The sequence below is a fragment of the Strix aluco genome, chromosome W (genome assembly GCF_031877795.1).
Source record: "Strix aluco isolate bStrAlu1 chromosome W, bStrAlu1.hap1, whole genome shotgun sequence".
In the NCBI taxonomy this organism is placed as follows: domain Eukaryota; kingdom Metazoa; phylum Chordata; class Aves; order Strigiformes; family Strigidae; genus Strix; species Strix aluco.
The window spans coordinates 28,957,450-28,976,234 of NC_133970.1; the positions used below are offsets into that span (position 1 = coordinate 28,957,450).

At 46.7% G+C, this 18,785-nt stretch overlaps 1 protein-coding gene across 3 annotated transcripts in view; it reads left to right on the forward strand.

The window, feature by feature from the left end:
• Positions 1-18,785, forward strand: part of LOC141917748 (SWI/SNF-related matrix-associated actin-dependent regulator of chromatin subfamily A member 2) — a 225,979-nt gene that overhangs the window by 135,746 nt on the left and 71,448 nt on the right. For all 3 annotated transcript variants that reach the window (XM_074811167.1, XM_074811165.1, XM_074811166.1), the window contains one exon: positions 11,553-11,771. In XM_074811167.1, the coding sequence (XP_074667268.1) occupies positions 11,553-11,771 (219 nt within the window). The remainder of the gene's footprint in view (positions 1-11,552; positions 11,772-18,785) is intronic.

Here is an 18,785-nt window from a genome sequence, read left to right on the forward strand (position 1 = left end):
TGGGAGTCCAGGAAGTCTGGACATACTTCAAGAGCGAAGTCTTAAAGGCACAGGAGCAGGCTGTTCCCACATGTCGAAAAACAAGCAGGCAGGGAAGGAGACCGGCCTGGCTAAACAGGGACCTTTGGCTGGATCTCAAGAACAAAAGGAGAATCTATTGCCTTTGGAAGAGGGGCCAGGTCTCTCATGAAGACTATAAAGATGTAGTGAAGTTATGCAGGGAGAGCATTAGGAGAGCCAAAGCACAGCTAGAGCTCAACTTGGCTACAGCTGTTAAGGATAACAAAAAATGTTTCTATAAATTCGTTAACAGCAAAAGGAGGATTAGGGAAAATCTCCCTCCTTTACTGGATGCAGAGGGAAACATGGTAACTAAGGATGAGGAAAAGGCTGAGGTGCTCAACGCCTACTTTGCCTCAGTCTTTAGCAGTGGAACTGGCTGTTCCCTGGATACCCAGCCTCATGAGCTGGGAGATGGGGAGGGGAAGCAGAATGAGGTCAGCACAGTTGAAGAGGAGGTGGTCAGAGACCTGCTACACCACTTGGATGCACACAAGTCTGTGGGACCGGATGGGTTACACCCAAGGGTGCTGAAAGAGTTGGCAGATGTACTCACCAAGCCGCTTTCCATGATTTACCTGAAATCATGGCTAACTGGGGAGGTCCCATTGGACTGGAGGGTGGCAAATGTGACACCCATCTACAGGAAAGGCAGAAAGGACAATCCAGGAAACTATAGACCTGTCAGTCTGACCTCGGTGCCAGGGAAGGTCATGGAGCAGGTCATCTCAAGTGCCATTAAAAGTCACATAATGGACAACCAGGGGATCAGGCCTAGTCAGCATGGGTTTATGAAAGGCAGGTCCTGCCTGACAAACCTGATCTCCTTCTATGACAAAATGACCCGACTATCGGATGAGGGAAAGGCTGTGGATATTATCTACCTGGATTTTCAAAAAGCATTCGACACAGTTCCCCATAGGATTCTCATAGAAAAACTGGCTGCCCGTGGCCTGGATGAGCGAACGGTCTGCTGGGTCAAGCACTGGCTGGATGGACGGTCCCAGAGAGTGGTAGTCAATGGAGCTAAATCCAGCTGGTGGCCCGTCACAAGTGGTGTTCCTCAGGGCTCAGTGTTGGGACTTTTTCTGTTCAACGTCTTTATTGATGATCTTGATAAGGACACAGAGTGTATCATCAGTAAGTTCGCAGATGACACCAAGTTAAGCGGGAGTGTCGATCTCCATGAGGATAGGGAGGCACTACAGAGAGACTTGGATAGATTGGATCGGTGGGCCAACATTAACGGGATGAGTTTCAACAAGGCCAAGTGCCAGGTCCTGCACTTGGGCCACAACAACCCCATGCATCGCTACAGGCTTGGGGAGGTGTGGCTGGAGAGCTGTCTGGAAGAGAAGGATCTGGGGGTTCTAATTGACAAGCAGCTGAACATGAGCCAGCAGTGTGCCCAGGTGGCCAAGAAAGCCAACGGCATCCTGGCTTGTATTAGAAATAGTGTGACCAGCAGAAGTAGGGAGGTGATAGTCCCCCTGTACTCTGCACTGGTGAGGCCACACCTTGAGTATTGTGTCCAGTTTTGGGCACCTCAATAGGAGAGGGATATCGAGGTGCTGGAGCGAGTGCAGAGGAGGGCAAGGAAGCTGGTGAAGGGCCTGGAGAATAAATCCCATGAGGAGAGATTGAGGGAGCTGGGACTGTTCAGTTTGAGGAGGAGAACGCTAAGGGGAGACCTCATCGCTCTCTACAACTACCTGAAAGGACATTGTAGAGAGGTTGGTGCTGGTCTCTTCTCACAGGTAATTAGTGACAGAACAAGGGGGAATGGCTTTAAACTGCAACAGGGGAGGTTTAGAGTGGACATTAGGAAAAAATTTTTCACAGAAAGAGTGGTCAGAGAGTGGAATAGGCTGCCCAGGGAGGTGGTGGAGTCACCATCCCTGGATGTGTTTAAGGGTCGTTTGGATGTGATGTTGGGGGATGTGGTGTAGGGGAGAACTTTGTAGAGTAGGGCTGATGGTTGGACTCGATGATCCCAAGGGTCTTTTCCAACCTGAATGAAATAAGAAAAAAAAAAACCAAACCACCACCAAAAATTACAAATTACTGTCAACACAATTAACTAGCCCTCTGGAAATTACAGGTTTGAATGTCCCTGAGAGGAGAACAGGATAACTTCCTAGGGTTTAACAACAACCCAAAACACAGAACTCCTTAGGGTGTAAGGACAATCCAAAACGCAGAACAAAGCGCCACTCCCATGGTTTAACGACAACCCAAAACACTCTATCACTCACCTAACAAGTGAGGGCTCTTAACCTCAAGGACCTTCTCAGGGCAGTGTCTCAACCCAAGTCACCTCAAGGAGTTTCCTTGGGTGGTGTCCCAACCCAAAGGGAGAGTCCTCAACCACAGCATGCTGTTCCAGGGAACAAGTTCAAAATAGCTTCCCCCAGGGGACTCCATTTATACCCAGGCCAAATCTGATCTGTAGTCAATAGCGGCTCCCATTGGCCAAAGGCCCCAACTACCGCAAAGCCCTGAGAACAAAGGCAATCAATAGCTGCTACACTTCAGCAGCCAAGAAGCCCTATTTTCATTGGGCGGGTGCACCTGCCACACAATCCACCCCATGACTACAGTCATGATTCAGCTGGTTTCCTTGAAGTGGTGGTGCAGTCTTGCCTCTAAGGTTAAAAGGGAGTGCGGTCCAGGTGAGTCTCCATATTTGTGGATTGTCATTCCTAGATGATTATACAATCAAATCTTTAAAAAAACCCCAACCATACAATGTATTACAATCAAAATTGAAGGAAGCTGATTAACCATTCTAACAAGGAAGAGTCAAACATATCCAATTAACCAATTAATGCTTAATACACAATAATTGCCTCAAGTCTCTTGCCACTTTCTTCATTTTTTGACCTAAAGTAGCAATAACACCATAGCACCAAGTTCAGTCATATTCTTCTGAATGCTGCCCATTTCACAAGATTCTTTCGCCACCACTTTGTCATCCAAGTCTTGATTGTCCATATGGATCACCATCACCATTGCCAATCAGGATGCCAGAGTCATCTGTTTCTCCAAGATCCTAACAAAAAAACAGAACTAGGCCTTGGATCAGAACCCAGGCATCAAGTTAAAAATTAGTAATTATCTATTGGGCACTAATATGGTGAGTTTTTCCACCTTTATCTAAGGCTTCCCAAGCATGTCAACAATGTCCATTAGCCTGAGGATAGTACGGGGTGTGCAAACCCACTGTATTCCTTGTGTGCCCACTCCTGGACCACCCCAGCAGTAAAGTGGCTCCTGTTATCTGATTAAATTGATTTGGGTGTTTCCTTCTCTATCTGCCATGTGTGGCAATAATTATCTAATTGCACATAGCACTTCCTCGCAGCTTCTCGCTGCGTGACTCCCACAGGAGGGGGATCCCAGAGATCTTAACCCCTTCTTCAGGCGTGGTTTTAGCGAGTTTTTGAGCCAGTGCATAGCAAGGAATTGTCGGCGAGTGCCAGTAGCCCTGGGGAAGACATGCAAACATAAATTGTACACCTTTCCACATGGGAGCAAAGCGATCTCTGTTTGCTTCCTGCAAAGGAACCACAAAGAACCGGTCCCAGACCTGGCGGGTGAGCTCCTGCAGGGCTGCACCCAGCCCAGCTGCACCAGGCCCCCAGCTGACAAAGGGCCTGGATGGGCATTCAGCCGCCCATAATCGGCTGTTAATTGCCACCTTTTGTTTGGTTTGCCGACTGGCCACACCAGAGAATTCTAAGGGGAGCGTGTACCATTTATAATCCTTTTTTCAATATCATTAATCATCTCAAAAATACCCTGTTTGGCAGCAGTTGGCAGTGGATATTGAGAGACACAGGTAACTTCTGTCCATCTAACTCCAAAACTCTACACTTTGCCATCTGGTAAACACCACTGTTTACCTGCCAAAACATCAAACCCTAATATTTTTCCTTTGTTCTCGAGTTCTGCCCTCCAGCAATTGCACCAACTTTGAGATATTACCAGTAGGTTGCCCATGCAACACTGCCCGGGGTACCCCCAGTGCCAACGCCTTCCGCCAAAGATGATTCCCTCCTGAATCGTAAAATCGACCTGACTTATCCCGGGGCGGTTTAAACTTTCTACGAGGAGGCTTCTCCAGGGGGTTTCTGACTGATTTGCCGAACCCTCCGGCTTCCATCTTCACCCCCACTCGGGTCAGTCCAGCCCATTTCTCGCCCATAAGCAACCAGATCATGTAACACTTCTGCCCACGTTAACACGTGCACGTGAGGGGTGGGGGGGTTTCGCTGGTTGCATTCAATAGCTCTTTGTACCCTTTCTCTGAGGGACTCGACGTGTATCTTTAAGGCATCCAGGAGCCCTCTAATAAGAGCTCTAAAGGGGCTGGGATCCACTGGCCCGGCAAGCGATATTCTGTACCGCCCCCTCTCATCCATCGCCTGAATGCCAGCTGCCTTTTGTACTCCCTCCGCCAGTTCCAACAATCCTTTCACCTTAATGGTAACAGGTTCCCCCCTCTCCTTAGGGTCCACACCCCCAGCCCAGTAAGCCACTCAAGATGTTATCGACTGGTTACCCACTGGTCCGTCACTTAAAAACACTCCAGGACCCCAGAAACCTCCCGCCTCGTCATCACTCAACAAAATTCGATCCCCCCCCCGTCAAAGAAACTCTCCACAAATACTCAGTTTCACCCGGTTTACGCGAATATTTAACCTGAAGCTCACTAAGCTCAGGTCCTGTCTAGGGGGTTGTGTGGATGGTGGTTCGGGGGTTCCCACCTTGTGCCAACAAAATTTCATTTTCTTTTTCTAATAACTGCCTTCTCTCGTAACAATTCTGTCTTCAAACAATCAATTTCCAGTCGCTCCTCTAAATTATCTTTCTTCACTACTACAAAATAATCCTGCGCCTGAATCAAGCAGGCACCTAAAATGGTGCACATTTTTCCTTTACTTCCGCCATTCCACCAACTTCCTGAGCTTTGTTCCAACTTTCTCACAACTGCCACTGGATCAAACCACTTCTATTTCATCCATTGTACATCTGGGGGAGAAGGAGCACAGCTATACTTCTATAATAACTCCTCTATTGACATCCTGCTGACTACACGAATTTGTTATGGAGGCTCTCAAATAACCAACCACCAAAAATTAAAAATTTATTGCCAACACAATTAACTAGCCCTCCACAAATTACAGGTTTGAATGTCCCTGAGAGGAGAACAGGATAACTTCCTAGGGTTTAACAACAACCCAAAACGCAGAACAAAGAACTCCTTAGGGTTTAAGGAGAACCCAAAACGCAGAACAAAGCACCACTTCCCAGGGTTTAATGACAACCCAAAGCACTCTATCACTCACCTAACAAGTGAGGGCTCTCAACCTCAAGGACCTTCTCAGGGCAGTGTCTCAACCCAAGTCACCTCAAGGAGTTTCCTTGGGTGGTGTCCCAACCCAAAGGGAGAGTCCTCAACCACAGCATGCTGCTCCAGGGGACTCCATTTATACCCAGGCTGAATCTGATCTGTAGTCAATAGCGGCTCCTATTGGCTAAAGGCCCCAACTACCATGAAGCCCCGAGAACAAAAAGGTAATCAATAGCTGCTACACTTCAGCCCTATTTTCATTGGGCGGGTGCACCTGCCACAACCCCTCCACATGAAAGCAAAATATCGCTTGCACTCTGCTTCCAAAGGGATCAATAGAACAAACTGGCAATTTCAGTTGTGGCATACCACTTGCCATCCTTCGATTCCAAGTCGCATTGGAGCTCTAGCATGTCTGCTACGCCAACACTCAGCAGTGGCATGACTTCATTCAGGCTATGATAGTCTATTGTCAACCTCTACCCTTGGTCAGAGTTTCGCACTGGCCATATGGGACTATTAAAGGGTGAGTGAGTCTTGCTGATCACTCCTTAGCTCTCCAATTGATGCATCAGCTCATGGATGGGAACCAGGGAGTCTCAGTTGGTGCAATATTGTCACTGGTGCACTGTCATGGTAGCAACTGGCATCTGCTGTTCTTTAACCTTCAGCAACCCCACAACAGAAGGATCCTCCAAGAGGCTGGGCAACACAGACAGCTGTTTCATCTTCTGTGTATCCACAGCAGCTACACCAAATGCCCACTGGCACCCTTTTAGGTCATTGAAGTACCCTCTTCTGAGGTAGTCTATGCCAAGGATACACAGGGCCTCTGGGCAAGTCACAATAGGATGATTCTGCTGCTTGTCCTCTGTTGGACTCACCTTGGTCTCCAACACAGGCAACAGTTGAGATCCCCCCATCACTCCAGAAATCCAGATGTGTTCTGCTCCCTTGTACCCTCATGGCATTAGGGTACACTGTGCACCAGTGTCCACCAAAGCCTCATACTCCCATGGGTCCGATGAGCCAGGCCATTGAATCCATACAGACCAGTAAACCCAGTTGTCCCTTTCCTCTGCCTGGCTGGAGGCAGGGCCCCCCTATTCCTATTCATAGCATTCATTACCTGACTCCTGTAATTGCAAACCAGAAGTCCCTACATCATGGTACCAGGAGTGGTGTTCAAAGCCACACAGACATATGTTCATTGACTTGGTATCAGAAGGATGAGAGGCACCCTCAGACCTTCTAGTGCGTCTGGGGAATTGCTTGACAGCAACTGGAGCAGTAATCTTTCCGCATGGACCCTTTTCAGCTGCTGTTTTTCCCTGCAATTCCAGGTCTAAGGTAGGTACATCTTCCCTCTTCCTCATGTCCTCCCCATAGTCTCACAGATAGAACCACAGAGTGGCACATGGCGTGTGCCCACAGGTCCCTTTCCTTTGAGCAGAAAAAGACCGACTCCATACAGCACTCTTGATAGCTGAGACACTGGCCTGTAGGGGCAAGGAAGAAGAGATATTCTTCATATTCTCTTCAAGTCTCTGGAACTGGTGGGACAGCCTTTCCACAGCTGAGATGCAGGCCTGTTGTGTAGAGGGGGAGGGGAAAGAGAGATTTTCTTCGAATTGCCAGAGCTGGCAGACCAGTCTATCCACAGTTGATGCCTCAACGTCTGCCTAGTTCATTATCACCAGAGCGTTGTTATAGGATATTGGTGCATTCTGTACAAACTTCTGCCACGTAGGCTACGTGCGCTAGACATCATCTGGATCACTGGAGGCCTGGTTGTTGTCCAGGTCTCTGTAGTCCACCACCACAGCTCATTCTCTCAAATATTGGATACCTTCTCTGCCGTAGTCCACTTGCCTATGTAGTTTACAAGATCTTCCTTGAGGGGGATACCTTGTCTTCATGCTTGATAGGAGCTGCCTCCAGAGCCTGCAGATGGCTGTCCCTCTTTCGATCCCTTTGTTGATTCCATGGTCCCTAGTGAGGGATCCCAGCTGCTGGTCTTCCTTACCATCTAGTTCCAGACCGTAGGCCCCACTATCCCAGCATCAGAGCAACCAGGTATCAATTCACTCACCTTGCTGTCCTCTGTAATCTTTTCACATATCTTGCAGCTCACTCAGGGATAGGGACTGGGCAGTTTCTGCATCTTTTATGATTTCTGTCTCTTCCCTCTCTTCTTCTTGTGGGTGTCCTGCTGCAGAACAGGCTGCCTCTTCTGATTCTTCATCCTGCTCCCTCTTAGGAGGCGCTTCTTCCTCTTTTACTAACAGGAGCAACTATGGAAGTTGAGGGTTGGGTCTCTCATTTAGCCACAGTGTCTGTTCATGTGACCTCAGAGCGAGAAACCCTCTCAGTGTCCATTTGTGTGCCCTCGGAGCAAGAAACCTTCTTGCACTATTGAGGACATGAGGCCTATCCATTGATAGGTGTAGGCCAGGCCCCAACACAACATTAGAATTCGCTGTGTTTTATTGGGGCAGACAAGGGTCCCCTCTTCCAAAAACTGTACCAATTCAACAACATTACATGCCTGTACAGGTGTAAAATTCCAGGGTAACAGAGGTGATAATGGCCCTAGGCACTTGCCCAAATCCTCCCATACACTCTGACACCCGGGGATCGACAGCTTCAGGAAATGTTCCTGTATAGCATTCCCAATTAGCTGTTTAACCTTATGAACATTAATCAAGATTAATATCAGGCTCACAATACACACCAGTGCAAACAGTCTGATTGCATAAGAATATTCAAGAAACTGAGAGGCCATTACAAGAAGGCTGGAAAGACCTATCCTAGAGGAGAGGAAGGTGTAGGTGCCATTCTTCCCTCTCTCCTCAAAGCATCTCTGAGAGGAGAAAAGGGAAAAAGTGTAATTGCTAATTTTCTCCATGAGATCGTTCTTGGAGTACTGGGACAGCAGCAATGTAGGGCCCAAATACCAGATTAGGCTCAAATCCAGTGCTTTTATCATAGCTCTCGCAGACAAAGCAAAACAAAGTGATAAACAACACACCAAACAGCAACAATTGAAAATAGTCATTAACTGTTGAAACAGTTAACATAACTGTTTAACATAACTTGGTATTTGTTGTACAGCAGGAAAGAGATGAAGCACCAGAGCAGGGGGAGGGTACACATAAATTAGCATCCAGAGTAAATACATCAGCATTGCAGCCAGCAACAGAAAGCAATAGTCTACCAAGTAACAACTCAGCTAAACAGGTATAATGGCTAGAAGTTCAGTCTAGCACACTCCGATCAAATCTGTTATTATCTCAAACCCCTCAAGCCCCATGTTGGGCTCCAAAAAGGACTGTGGTGGCTTGACCCCGGGGAGCAGAGTGAGAAACAGAGAAAGCCTTGATGCTGTACAAACACTGTTCAGCAATAGTGAAAACACTGGTGTGTTATTAACACTACTTTGGTCACAAATACAAAACACAGCACCATGTGGGTGGCTATGAAGCAAATCTACTCCATCCCAGCCAGACCCAGTACAGTCAGTGGGTTTAAGATGAGTGGGTTTTTTATATAAGAATAGTTATAGTTCCAATTTAGAAAGAATAAGAACTTTTCAAAAGTCAGCAATATTGTGTGCTTTTTGAAACTGAAAGTTTTAGGCCCTAATTTTACCAAAGCACGCATTCTTTGCTCACATATAAACATTTGTAGCATATGAATTTTTTTGTTTCTAGGCTTTCGCTCTCACTGAGGACACTATGAATATAATTACTTTGTTAGCTTAAATAAAATACAGTGTATCTCTTTTGTAAATATATGTTTTGCTAAAACATGGGAAGATGAGACTAGATGTTTCTCAGAGATAAAAGGGATTTGAACATAATCTTTTGAGAAAAAGCAAATGATCTCTTATTTCTCAGCTTAATTGGGAGTGTCTTTAATTTCCTTTGTTATGCTCTTTCCTTTCAGAAAAACAGCAGCTAATATATCCTTAGTTCTTCAGTCTGTACTTTTCAAATGCAAGCATATTAATCAGTGAAAAAATAAATACAATTTTGGGGCATTATGGATTTCACTGAAGTGCCTTACTAAATAATAGAAAAGTATTTTGATTTGGGCCTTGTTTGACTGCAGATCTTCATTTCTTGCCAGTTGGAAGGTTTGTCAATAAACTAAACCACGTGCATTCCCAGTTTGAATGAATACATTGTTTAAAAGAGGGAATATGAAAGTCTGTCATGCAAACAGAAGTCTATATAGTCACTTCCCTGTTATGAAGTAATGAGATAGGGAATATAATTTATTCTGGAATCTAGTTGGACCTGCATAGTCAGGTTGTATGCATTTTATTCTGTTTTTCATCTGGATTTAGAAATCAGATCATAGGATAATTCAGGTTGGAAGGCATCTCAGGAAGTGTCTACTCCTACCATCTACTAAGAGCAAGGTCAGCTATGAAATCAGACCAGGTTGCTCAGGGCTTTATCCAGGATGGAGACTGCACAACCTCTTTAGGAAATCTGTTCCACTGGTGAAAATGTTTTTCCTCATATCCAGTCTGAACCTCTCTTCTTTCAAATTATGTCTGTTGTCTGTCATATTCCCAACATGTACTGCTTCCTCATACATATTGGAAAGCTACTATTAGGTGTCCCAAAGTCTTCTCTTCTCCAGGCTGTACAAGCCCAGTTCCCTCAACCTCTCTTCACAGGGCACATACTACAGCCCTATAACCATCTTCATGGCCCTCTGCTGAACTCTCCCCGGTCATCAAAGTTGTTCTTTTTTTGGGGACCCAAATCTGCATACAATATTCTAGATGTGGTCTAACAAGCTCTCAGGCATATCAGCTTAACCCTCCCTTCCAATTTGGTATCATCTGCAAACTTTATGAGCAAGCACTCTGTCATCTCTTCCATATTATTTATAAAGATGCTAAATAGGACAGGTCCCAGGATACACCCCTGTGGTACTACACTTGTGGCTGGTCTCCAGGTAGAGTATGACCCATTAACAACTACTCTCTGTGCCTGATTATCCAGACAGGCTTTTTTACACATCTGGTTGTCCACCCATATGTCACGACCCAGACTGGGAGACCAGGAAGTCGTAAAGGTTCTGTGATCCCCTTGGGTTAAATTAATGACACCAAATGACCAGTTAAAATGTTTTACTTGTGGTAGAAACAACTTAAACTTAGAAAATGATAATAAGAAATGTGGTCTCTTATAAATCTATAAGAAAGAAAATAAAGGAAAGGAAAGAAAAGAAAAATAAAGGAGAGAAAGACAGTCAAAGAAATATGGTCACCACCCCTGGATCCAGTATTGTCTCAGGTCCGGTAATCTTGGGTGGTGGGTGCACATACAGCAAAGTTTTCTGGCTTTCTGTCACCTTTTAGGTTCATCTTATCAGCTGATTAGCATACTAGACGAGGAGAGGCAGGTTTTCCATGTACTCATTTCCATGAGTATGCATTGAGGGGGAGTGGGGCACACCAACCCCCTCATCCAATTGAGTTGGTGGTTGTGCTTGCCCTGCCCACCTTTATTTTTTCCTCAGTTCCCACAGATATTTTTACTGACTTCCTGCTTCTTGAGCAGTCATCCAGCTTCTGGGGCAGAAATGTTCACCTCTTATCAAGCCTTATCACCTCTTCAATGGTGAAGTTGTTAGCAAGGCCTGCATGATGTCAGGTTTACACAATAGAGCCACAAAATATCTGGCTTACACAACGCAGCCAGTGATCCCCACTTTGAGGCTTATCTAAGGAGTTTGACAATGCAACTGCAAGGAAGTGGGGGTGCATCCTTCAATACACTCCTGCTTCCTTTGGTGACATTCCTTAGACTAATCACAAAGGCCACAGCTTGTCCTTGAGGTTTTCCGTCGATGAATGTTCCTTCTATTCCTTACACAATCCAGACTATAGTATTCTTCACTTCAGTGAAATTCACTTTGTAATAATGAATTTGATTGAAGATGTGGGGATATTTCTTTTTATAGTGGCATTTTATAAGTATTGGGGTGGAGGAGGGAAATGCCACCAGAGGAGTTGGTTTAAAGTTTCAAGCATAAGCAAATAACCAGCTATTCCCATGGATTATTTAATCAAGACCCTTCAAATTGTTGTATCTTTTCCCAACTGCCATTGAAGCGCATGGACATGGATCGTCGTAGGGAAGATGCCAGAAACCCCAAGCGCAAGCCCCGCTTGATGGAGGAGGATGAATTGCCATCTTGGATTATCAAGGATGATGCAGAAGTTGAAAGGCTCACATGTGAGGAAGACGAAGAGAAAATATTTGGAAGAGGGTCTCGTCAGCGCAGGGATGTGGACTACAGCGATGCTCTTACAGAGAAACAGTGGCTACGGGTAAGTACTGCTTTTTTCTTTTTGATAGTTGCTATTGGGGGGGGGGGGGGGGGGGGGATGTTCTCATTGAAGATTATAAAGTTGCACAAGTGAAAACACCATGTAATATCTATCATGGTCTCCACTCGGGTCAAAACCACCACCAGAAAGAACGTGGCGACCCAGACAGAGCTGCCACGCAAACATGCAGCAGTCCAGGTCCCGGGCTGCAGGGAGTGCCTGAGCCTGTCAGTCCTGCCGGAGGGCACCAGTGATAACACCTGTGTGCGCTGCGATCAACTGGATGACCTGCTCAGCCTGGTGGCGGAACAGAAAGAAGAGGTCGAGAGATTAAGAAGTATTCAGGAGTGTGAAAGGGAAATTGATTGGTGGAGTAACACCCTAGCACCCCTAAAGCAACAGGAGCAAATGGAGGCTCCAAACGAGGTAGGTAATCCCTCATCCTCTTGCTACCAGGCAGAAGGAGGGGACCTAAGAGATGGGGGAGGCTGGAAACAGGTCCCCGCTCAGGGAGGCAGGAAAATCCTCTCCCGACCTCCCTCACCCTCCATGGTGTCCCTTCACAATAGATTCGGAGCCCTGGAACTTTTGAGTGAAGAAGAGAAGGAGGAAGAAAATGAGACAAACAAGGAGGAAGACCAAGGTCCACCAAGGCCGGGTCATTCTAGACCAGGTATTAAAACCAGTTCTAAAAAGAACCCCAGAAGAGTCATTGTAGTGGGTGACTCCATTCTGAGGGGTGTCGAAGGCCCCATATGCAGACCAGACCCGCTTCACAGGGAAGTCTGCTGCCTCCCTGGGGCCCGGGTCAAGGACCTCAAGGCAAAACTCCCCAATCTAGTGAGACCCAAGGACTACTACCCTCTCCTGGTTTTTCAGGTAGGTAGTGACGACATTACCAGGAGAAGTCCTAAAGCAATGAAGAGAGATTTCAGGTCCTTGGGGAAAGTGATTAAGGGGTCGGGGGCATAAATTGTGTTCTCCTCCATCCCTTCAGTTGGGGGGATGGATGAAGAAGAATACCGGAGAACTCAACAGATGAACTTGTGGCTCCAAGACTGGTGTTACTGTCAGGACTTTGGATTTTTCAATCATGGGTTGGTATACAGGGCACCAGACCTTTTGGCATTAGATGGAATGCACCTGTCCCAGAGGGGGAAGAGGATCTTGGGGCAGGAGTTAGCTGGGCTCATTGACAGAGCTTTAAACTAGATTTGAAGGGGGAAGGGGGCAAAACATCAGCCCATCTGAAGTGCATGTATACCAATGCACACAGCATGGGTAACAAACAGGAGGAGCTTGAAGCCATGATGAAACAGGAAAATTATGACGTAGTGGCTATTACAGAAACATGGTGGGATGTCTCCCATGACTGGAGTGTGCCAACTGATGGCTACAAGCTCTTTAGGAGGGATAGACAAAGGAAGGAGAGGTGGTGGGGTGGCGCTGTATGTTAGGGACTGTTATGATTGCTTTGAGTACAAGTGTAGTAAAGACAGGGTGGAGTGTCTTTGCTTTAGAATCAGGGGGAAGGCCAACAGGGCAGATGTTGTAGTAGGAGTCTACTATAGGCCACCCACCCAGGACAGAGAGGTGGATGAAATATTCTATAGGCATTTAGGAGAAATCTCACAATCACTTGCCCTTGTTCTTGTGGGAGACTTCAACTTCCCAGACATCTGCTGGAAATACAACACAGCAGAGCGGGACCAGTCCCAGAGATTCCTAGAATGTGTTGGAGACAACTTCCTGACGCAGCTGGTGAGAGAACCGACCAGAGAAGGTGCCCTGCTGGATCTCCTCTTTGTGAACAGAGGAGGACTGGTGGATGATGTGGCAGTCGGAGGACGACTAGGGCACAGCGATCATGAAATAATAGAGTTCTCTATTCTTAGAGAGGCCAGGAGAGGGGGCAGCAGAACTGACATCCTGGACTTCCAAAGGGCTGACTTTGTCTTGTTTAGGCACCTGCTTGAAAGGATCCCTTGGGAGACGATACTGAAGGGTATAGGGATCCAGGAAGGCTGGACACTCTTTAAGAAGAAAGTCTTAATGGCACAGGAGCAGGCAGTCCCCAGGTGCTGTAAGAGAAGCCAGCGACAGAGAAGGCCACCCTGGCTGAACAGGCAGCTTTGGCTGCAACTCAGGGAGAAAAGGAGAGTTTACAGCCTTTGGAAGAAGGGACTAGCCACTCACAGTGATTACAAAGAGGCTGTGAGGCTATGCAGGACAGAAATCAGGAGGTCTAAAGCTCAGCTGGAAATTACTCTGGCTTCAGCAATCAAGGACAACAAGAAATGTTTCTATAAGTACGTCAGTAGCAAAAGAAAGACCAGGGAGAGTCTCCATCCCCTGCTGGATGCAGGAGGAAACACGGTAACAAGTGATGAGGAGAAGGCTGAGGTGCTTAATGCCTTCTTTGCCTCAGTCTTTAATAACAAGACTAGTTGTACTGAGGGAATCCAGCCTCCTCAGCCAGAAGACAGAGACTGGGAGAACAACCCCCCCGCAATCCAGGAGGAGACAGTCAGTGACCTACTGCATCACATAGACACACACAAGTCTATGGGACCAGACAGGATACACCCAAGGGTGCTGAAGGAGCTGGCTGGGGTGCTCGCCAAGCCGCTTTCCAGCATTTACCAGCAGTCCTGGCTGACCAGGGAGGTCCCGACAGATTGGAAACTGGCCAATGTGACGCCCATCTATAAGAAGGGTCGGAAGGATGATCTGGGAAATTACAGGCCTGTCAGCTTGACGTCAGTGCCCGGGAAGCTGATGGAGCAGCTCATCCAGAGTACCATCACACAATATATGTGGGACAACCAGGGGATCAGGCCCAGTCAGCATGGGTTTATGAAAGGCAGGTCCTGCTTGACAAACCTGATCTCCTTCTACGACAGGGCGACCTGCTTATTGGATGAGGGAAAGGCTGTGGATGTAGTTTACCTTGATTTCAGTAAGGCCTTTGACACCGTTTCCCACAGCATTCTCCTGGCAAAACTGGCTGCTCGAGGCTTGGATGATCGCACGCTTTGCTGGGTAAAAAACTGGCTGGATGGCCGGGCCCAAAGAGTTGTGGTGAACGGAGTTAAATCCAGTTGGCGGCCGGTCACGAGTGGTGTCCCCCAGGGCTCGGTTTTGGGGCCACTCCTGTTTAACATCTTTATTGATGATCTAGACGAGGGGATCGAGTGCACCCTCAGGAAGTTTGCAGGTGACACCAAGTTGGGTGGGAGTGTTGATCTGCTCGAGGGTAGGGAGGCTCTGCAGAGAGACCTGGACAGGCTGGAACGATGGGCTAAGGCCAACTGTAGGAGTTTCAATAAGGCCAAATGCCAGGTGCTGCACTTCAGCCACAACAACCCCCAGCAGCGCTACAGGCTTGGGGAGGAGTGGCTGGAGAGCTGCCAGTCAGAGAGGGACCTGGGGGTGTTGATTGACAGCCAGCTGAACATGAGCCAGCAGTGTGCCCAGGTGGCCAAGAAGGCCAATGGCATCCTGGCTTGTATCAGAAATAGCGTGGCCAGCAGGGACAGGGAAGTGATCTTACCCCTGTACTCTGCACTGGTGAGGCCACACCTCGATTCCTGTGTTCAGTTTTGGGCCCCTCACTACAAAAAGGACATTGAATTACTCGAGCGTGTCCAGAGAAGGGCAACGAAGCTGGTGAAGGGTCTGGAGCACATGTCGTACGAGGAGCGGCTGAGGGAACTGGGGTTGTTTAGTCTGGAGAAGAGGAGGCTGAGGGGAGACCTCATCGCCCTCTACAACTACCTGAAAGGAGGTTGCAGAGAACTGGGAATGAGTCTCTTTAACCAAGTAATAAGTGATAGGACAAGAGGGAATGGCCTCAAGTTGCGCCAGGGAAGGTTTAGACTGGATATTAGGAAGTATTTCTTTACAGAATGGGTTGTTAGGCGTTGGAATGAGCTGCCCAGGGAGGTGGTGGAGTCCCCATCCCTGGAGGTGTTCAAGAGGCGGGTTGACATGGCGCTTGGGCATATGGTGTAGTTGGGATCTGTCAGTGCTAGGTTAATGGTTGGACTGGATGATCTTCAAGGTCCTTTCCAACCTAGATGATTCTGTGATTCTGTGAAAGGTTCACAGTCGCAAAATCAGGTTTGATGGTTGATTAAAATTTAAAACATTGCTTACATTGTTGGATATTTCAATTATTTATTTTTAATCAGGTTGCACTGAAAAAAAACCACCAACAAAACCAACCAAAACCCAGAAAAGGTGTTACTACTGTAGTTCATTATAACTGAGGTGAAATTTATCAGTGCTGGCAGTGTGTGATCCTTTACGTTAAGAATATATTTTATTTGAAACATTTTTATACAAGAAATAAAATATTGAAAATTAAAACCTTGATCCCATAAGAATTTTAAATAGGTACATATTTTTAGTTTTTATTACATGCTTTTGCTTCAAAGGTAAATATGTAAATATATACTTGCATTGTAATAAAATTTTATTAGAAAACATCTTCAAATCAAAATGCTTGTGTTTCTGTTTAATCCTAGCAAAATCAGTTTTGCTTATCTGTTGTGTGATGCTATCCGAGTGAAAAAAAAAATCAGTTAAAATAACCCTATCAATCCTTATATTATCCTCAGATGTTCAGTATCTGAATTATCTGACTTAAATGACTGATTATCTTCAGTTGTATTATCAATAGAATGTCTTTGTGACATCTGATTGGCCATGCCTGCAATATTGTGTCATTATTCTTCTTCATAGTCTTTATTAGTAATATATTGCCCCGTATGCTGTAGCATAGCAAGAACTTTTCAGTTATTGCATCTCTAGGGAAATAACAAAAAAAACCAGATATATGGAAGCTGTAAACAGCCACAGACATCAGGAAGACCAGTGTTGAGAAACTAAACAAGATAACTGGATTTTAAAGAGGGGGATCTTTTGAAGATTTAAAAAGTTAGATTATGTGTTAGAGACAGTGTGAGCAAAAATGGAAAGCAAAGAGGGAGGGGATTTCAGATACGGCATAGAGGGAAGAAAAGTGGAATTGGTATTAGGACATCTCTGCAGGACCTGAAGTATAAAGCTGGGGAGGTAATTTGGAGGGGGCAGGTTGAGAAAGCAAACTTTAATATAGGAGTGTGGTGGTTTGACCTTGGCTAAATGCCAGGTACCCACCAAGTCGCTCTATCACTTCCCCCCCCTTCCCCTTTTTTTCTCAATAGGGCAAAGAAGGGAAAGAAAATAAGATAGGAAAACAAAACAACCCTTGTGGGTAAAACAACAGCAGTTTTAATATAAGCAAAGCGAAGCAAAGGTCCGCGCGTGGAAGCAAAAAAAGAAAACAGATTTATTCTCTACTTCCCATGAACAGGCGATGTCGGGCCTTCTCAGGAAGCAGGGCTCCAATACGCGTAGTGGTTGCCTCAGAGGACCAAGGGTGACCCCACCCCCTTCCTCCTTTCTCCCAGCTTTATACTGAGCAGATGTCATATGGTCTGGAATATCCCTTTGGTCAGTTCGGGTCAGCTGTCCTGGTTGTGTCCCCTCCCAAGATCTTGCCCACCCCGTCCCACTTTGGGGGGGGAAATGTCAGAAAGAGCCTTGGTGCTGTGTAAGCACTACTCAGCAGTAGCCACAACACCAGTGTGCTATCGACACCCTGCCAGCTCCCAACATAAAACACAGCACCAGGAGGGCTGCTACAGGGGAAAACCAATTCTGGCTCAGCCAGACCCAGTACAGTCTCCACCCCTTATTCCATACCATTTACGTCATGCCCAGGTCCCACATAACACTCATTTATCCATTCCGTAAGCTTTCTTCACTCCTCCAGATGTTCAGTGACTTGGCTCCCATCTGTCAAGATGGATGTTCAGGACAGAGCAGTATGTTTGACTGTTGGACTCCAGCACCGGCTAGGTTTGGGTCATCATCACACGTATCTGGTTCACTCTTCGTCGTTCCTACTTCCTCCATCACTTCCTGCAACATACAACTCAACCCACAGATTATTTTCCCCCCAAGGTTAAATCTCCTTGAGGCACACACTGAGTAGCCCCATTCTCCCACATTACCCACCAAGTACATCCAGGTCCCTGAGCAAAAACAATCCCACGAGTGGGCTTGCCTTTTCCCAAGGGAGGAGCAATCCACACTGCCTTCCCCAGCCATTTCCCTGTGTGTACTACAGGGACCTTATCTCCTCCCACAGTATGAAGGGGTTTGGTTTGGGCAGGACCAGGACGGTTAACAGATCCTCTGGTGTTAATTAGCCAAGTGGCTTCTGCTAAATTTATATCCCAGTGTTTCCATCCCCCATTGTCCAATGCTCTCAACATAGTCTTCAACAGTCCATTGTATCTTTCAATCTTTCCAGAGGCTTGTGGGTAATAAGGGATGTGATACACCCACTCAATGCTGTGTTTCTTTGCCCAGGAGTTTATCAGATTATTTCGAAAATGGGTCCCATTGTCTGATTCGATTCTTTCAGGAGCACCATGTCGCCATAAAATTTGCCTTTCAAGACCTAAGATGGTATTTCGGGCAGTGGCATGATTTACAGGGTACGTCTCAAGCCAACCAGTAGTTGCTTCCACCATGGTGAGTATGTAGCGCTTGCCTTGGCGTGTTCGTGGCAATGGTCCAATATAGTCAATTTGCCAGGCCTCACCATATCGAAAACTCAGCCATCGCCCTCTGTTCCAGGGAGACTTTACTCGTGTGGCTCGCTTGATTGCAGCACATGTTTCGCATTCATGAGTGACCTGTGAGATGGCCTCCATGGTCAGGTCCACCCCTCGATCACGAGCCCATCTGTACGTTGCATCTCTCCCGAGATGCCCGGATGTTTCATGGGCCCATCGAGCTACAAAGAGCTCACCCTTGCGCTCCCAGTCCAGGTCCAGCTGAGCTACTTCAATTTTGGCAGCCTTGTCTACTTGCTCATTGTTTTGATGTTCTTCGGTGGCACGGCTTTTGGGCACGTGAGCATCTACATGACGTACCTTTAGAGCCACGTTTTCCACT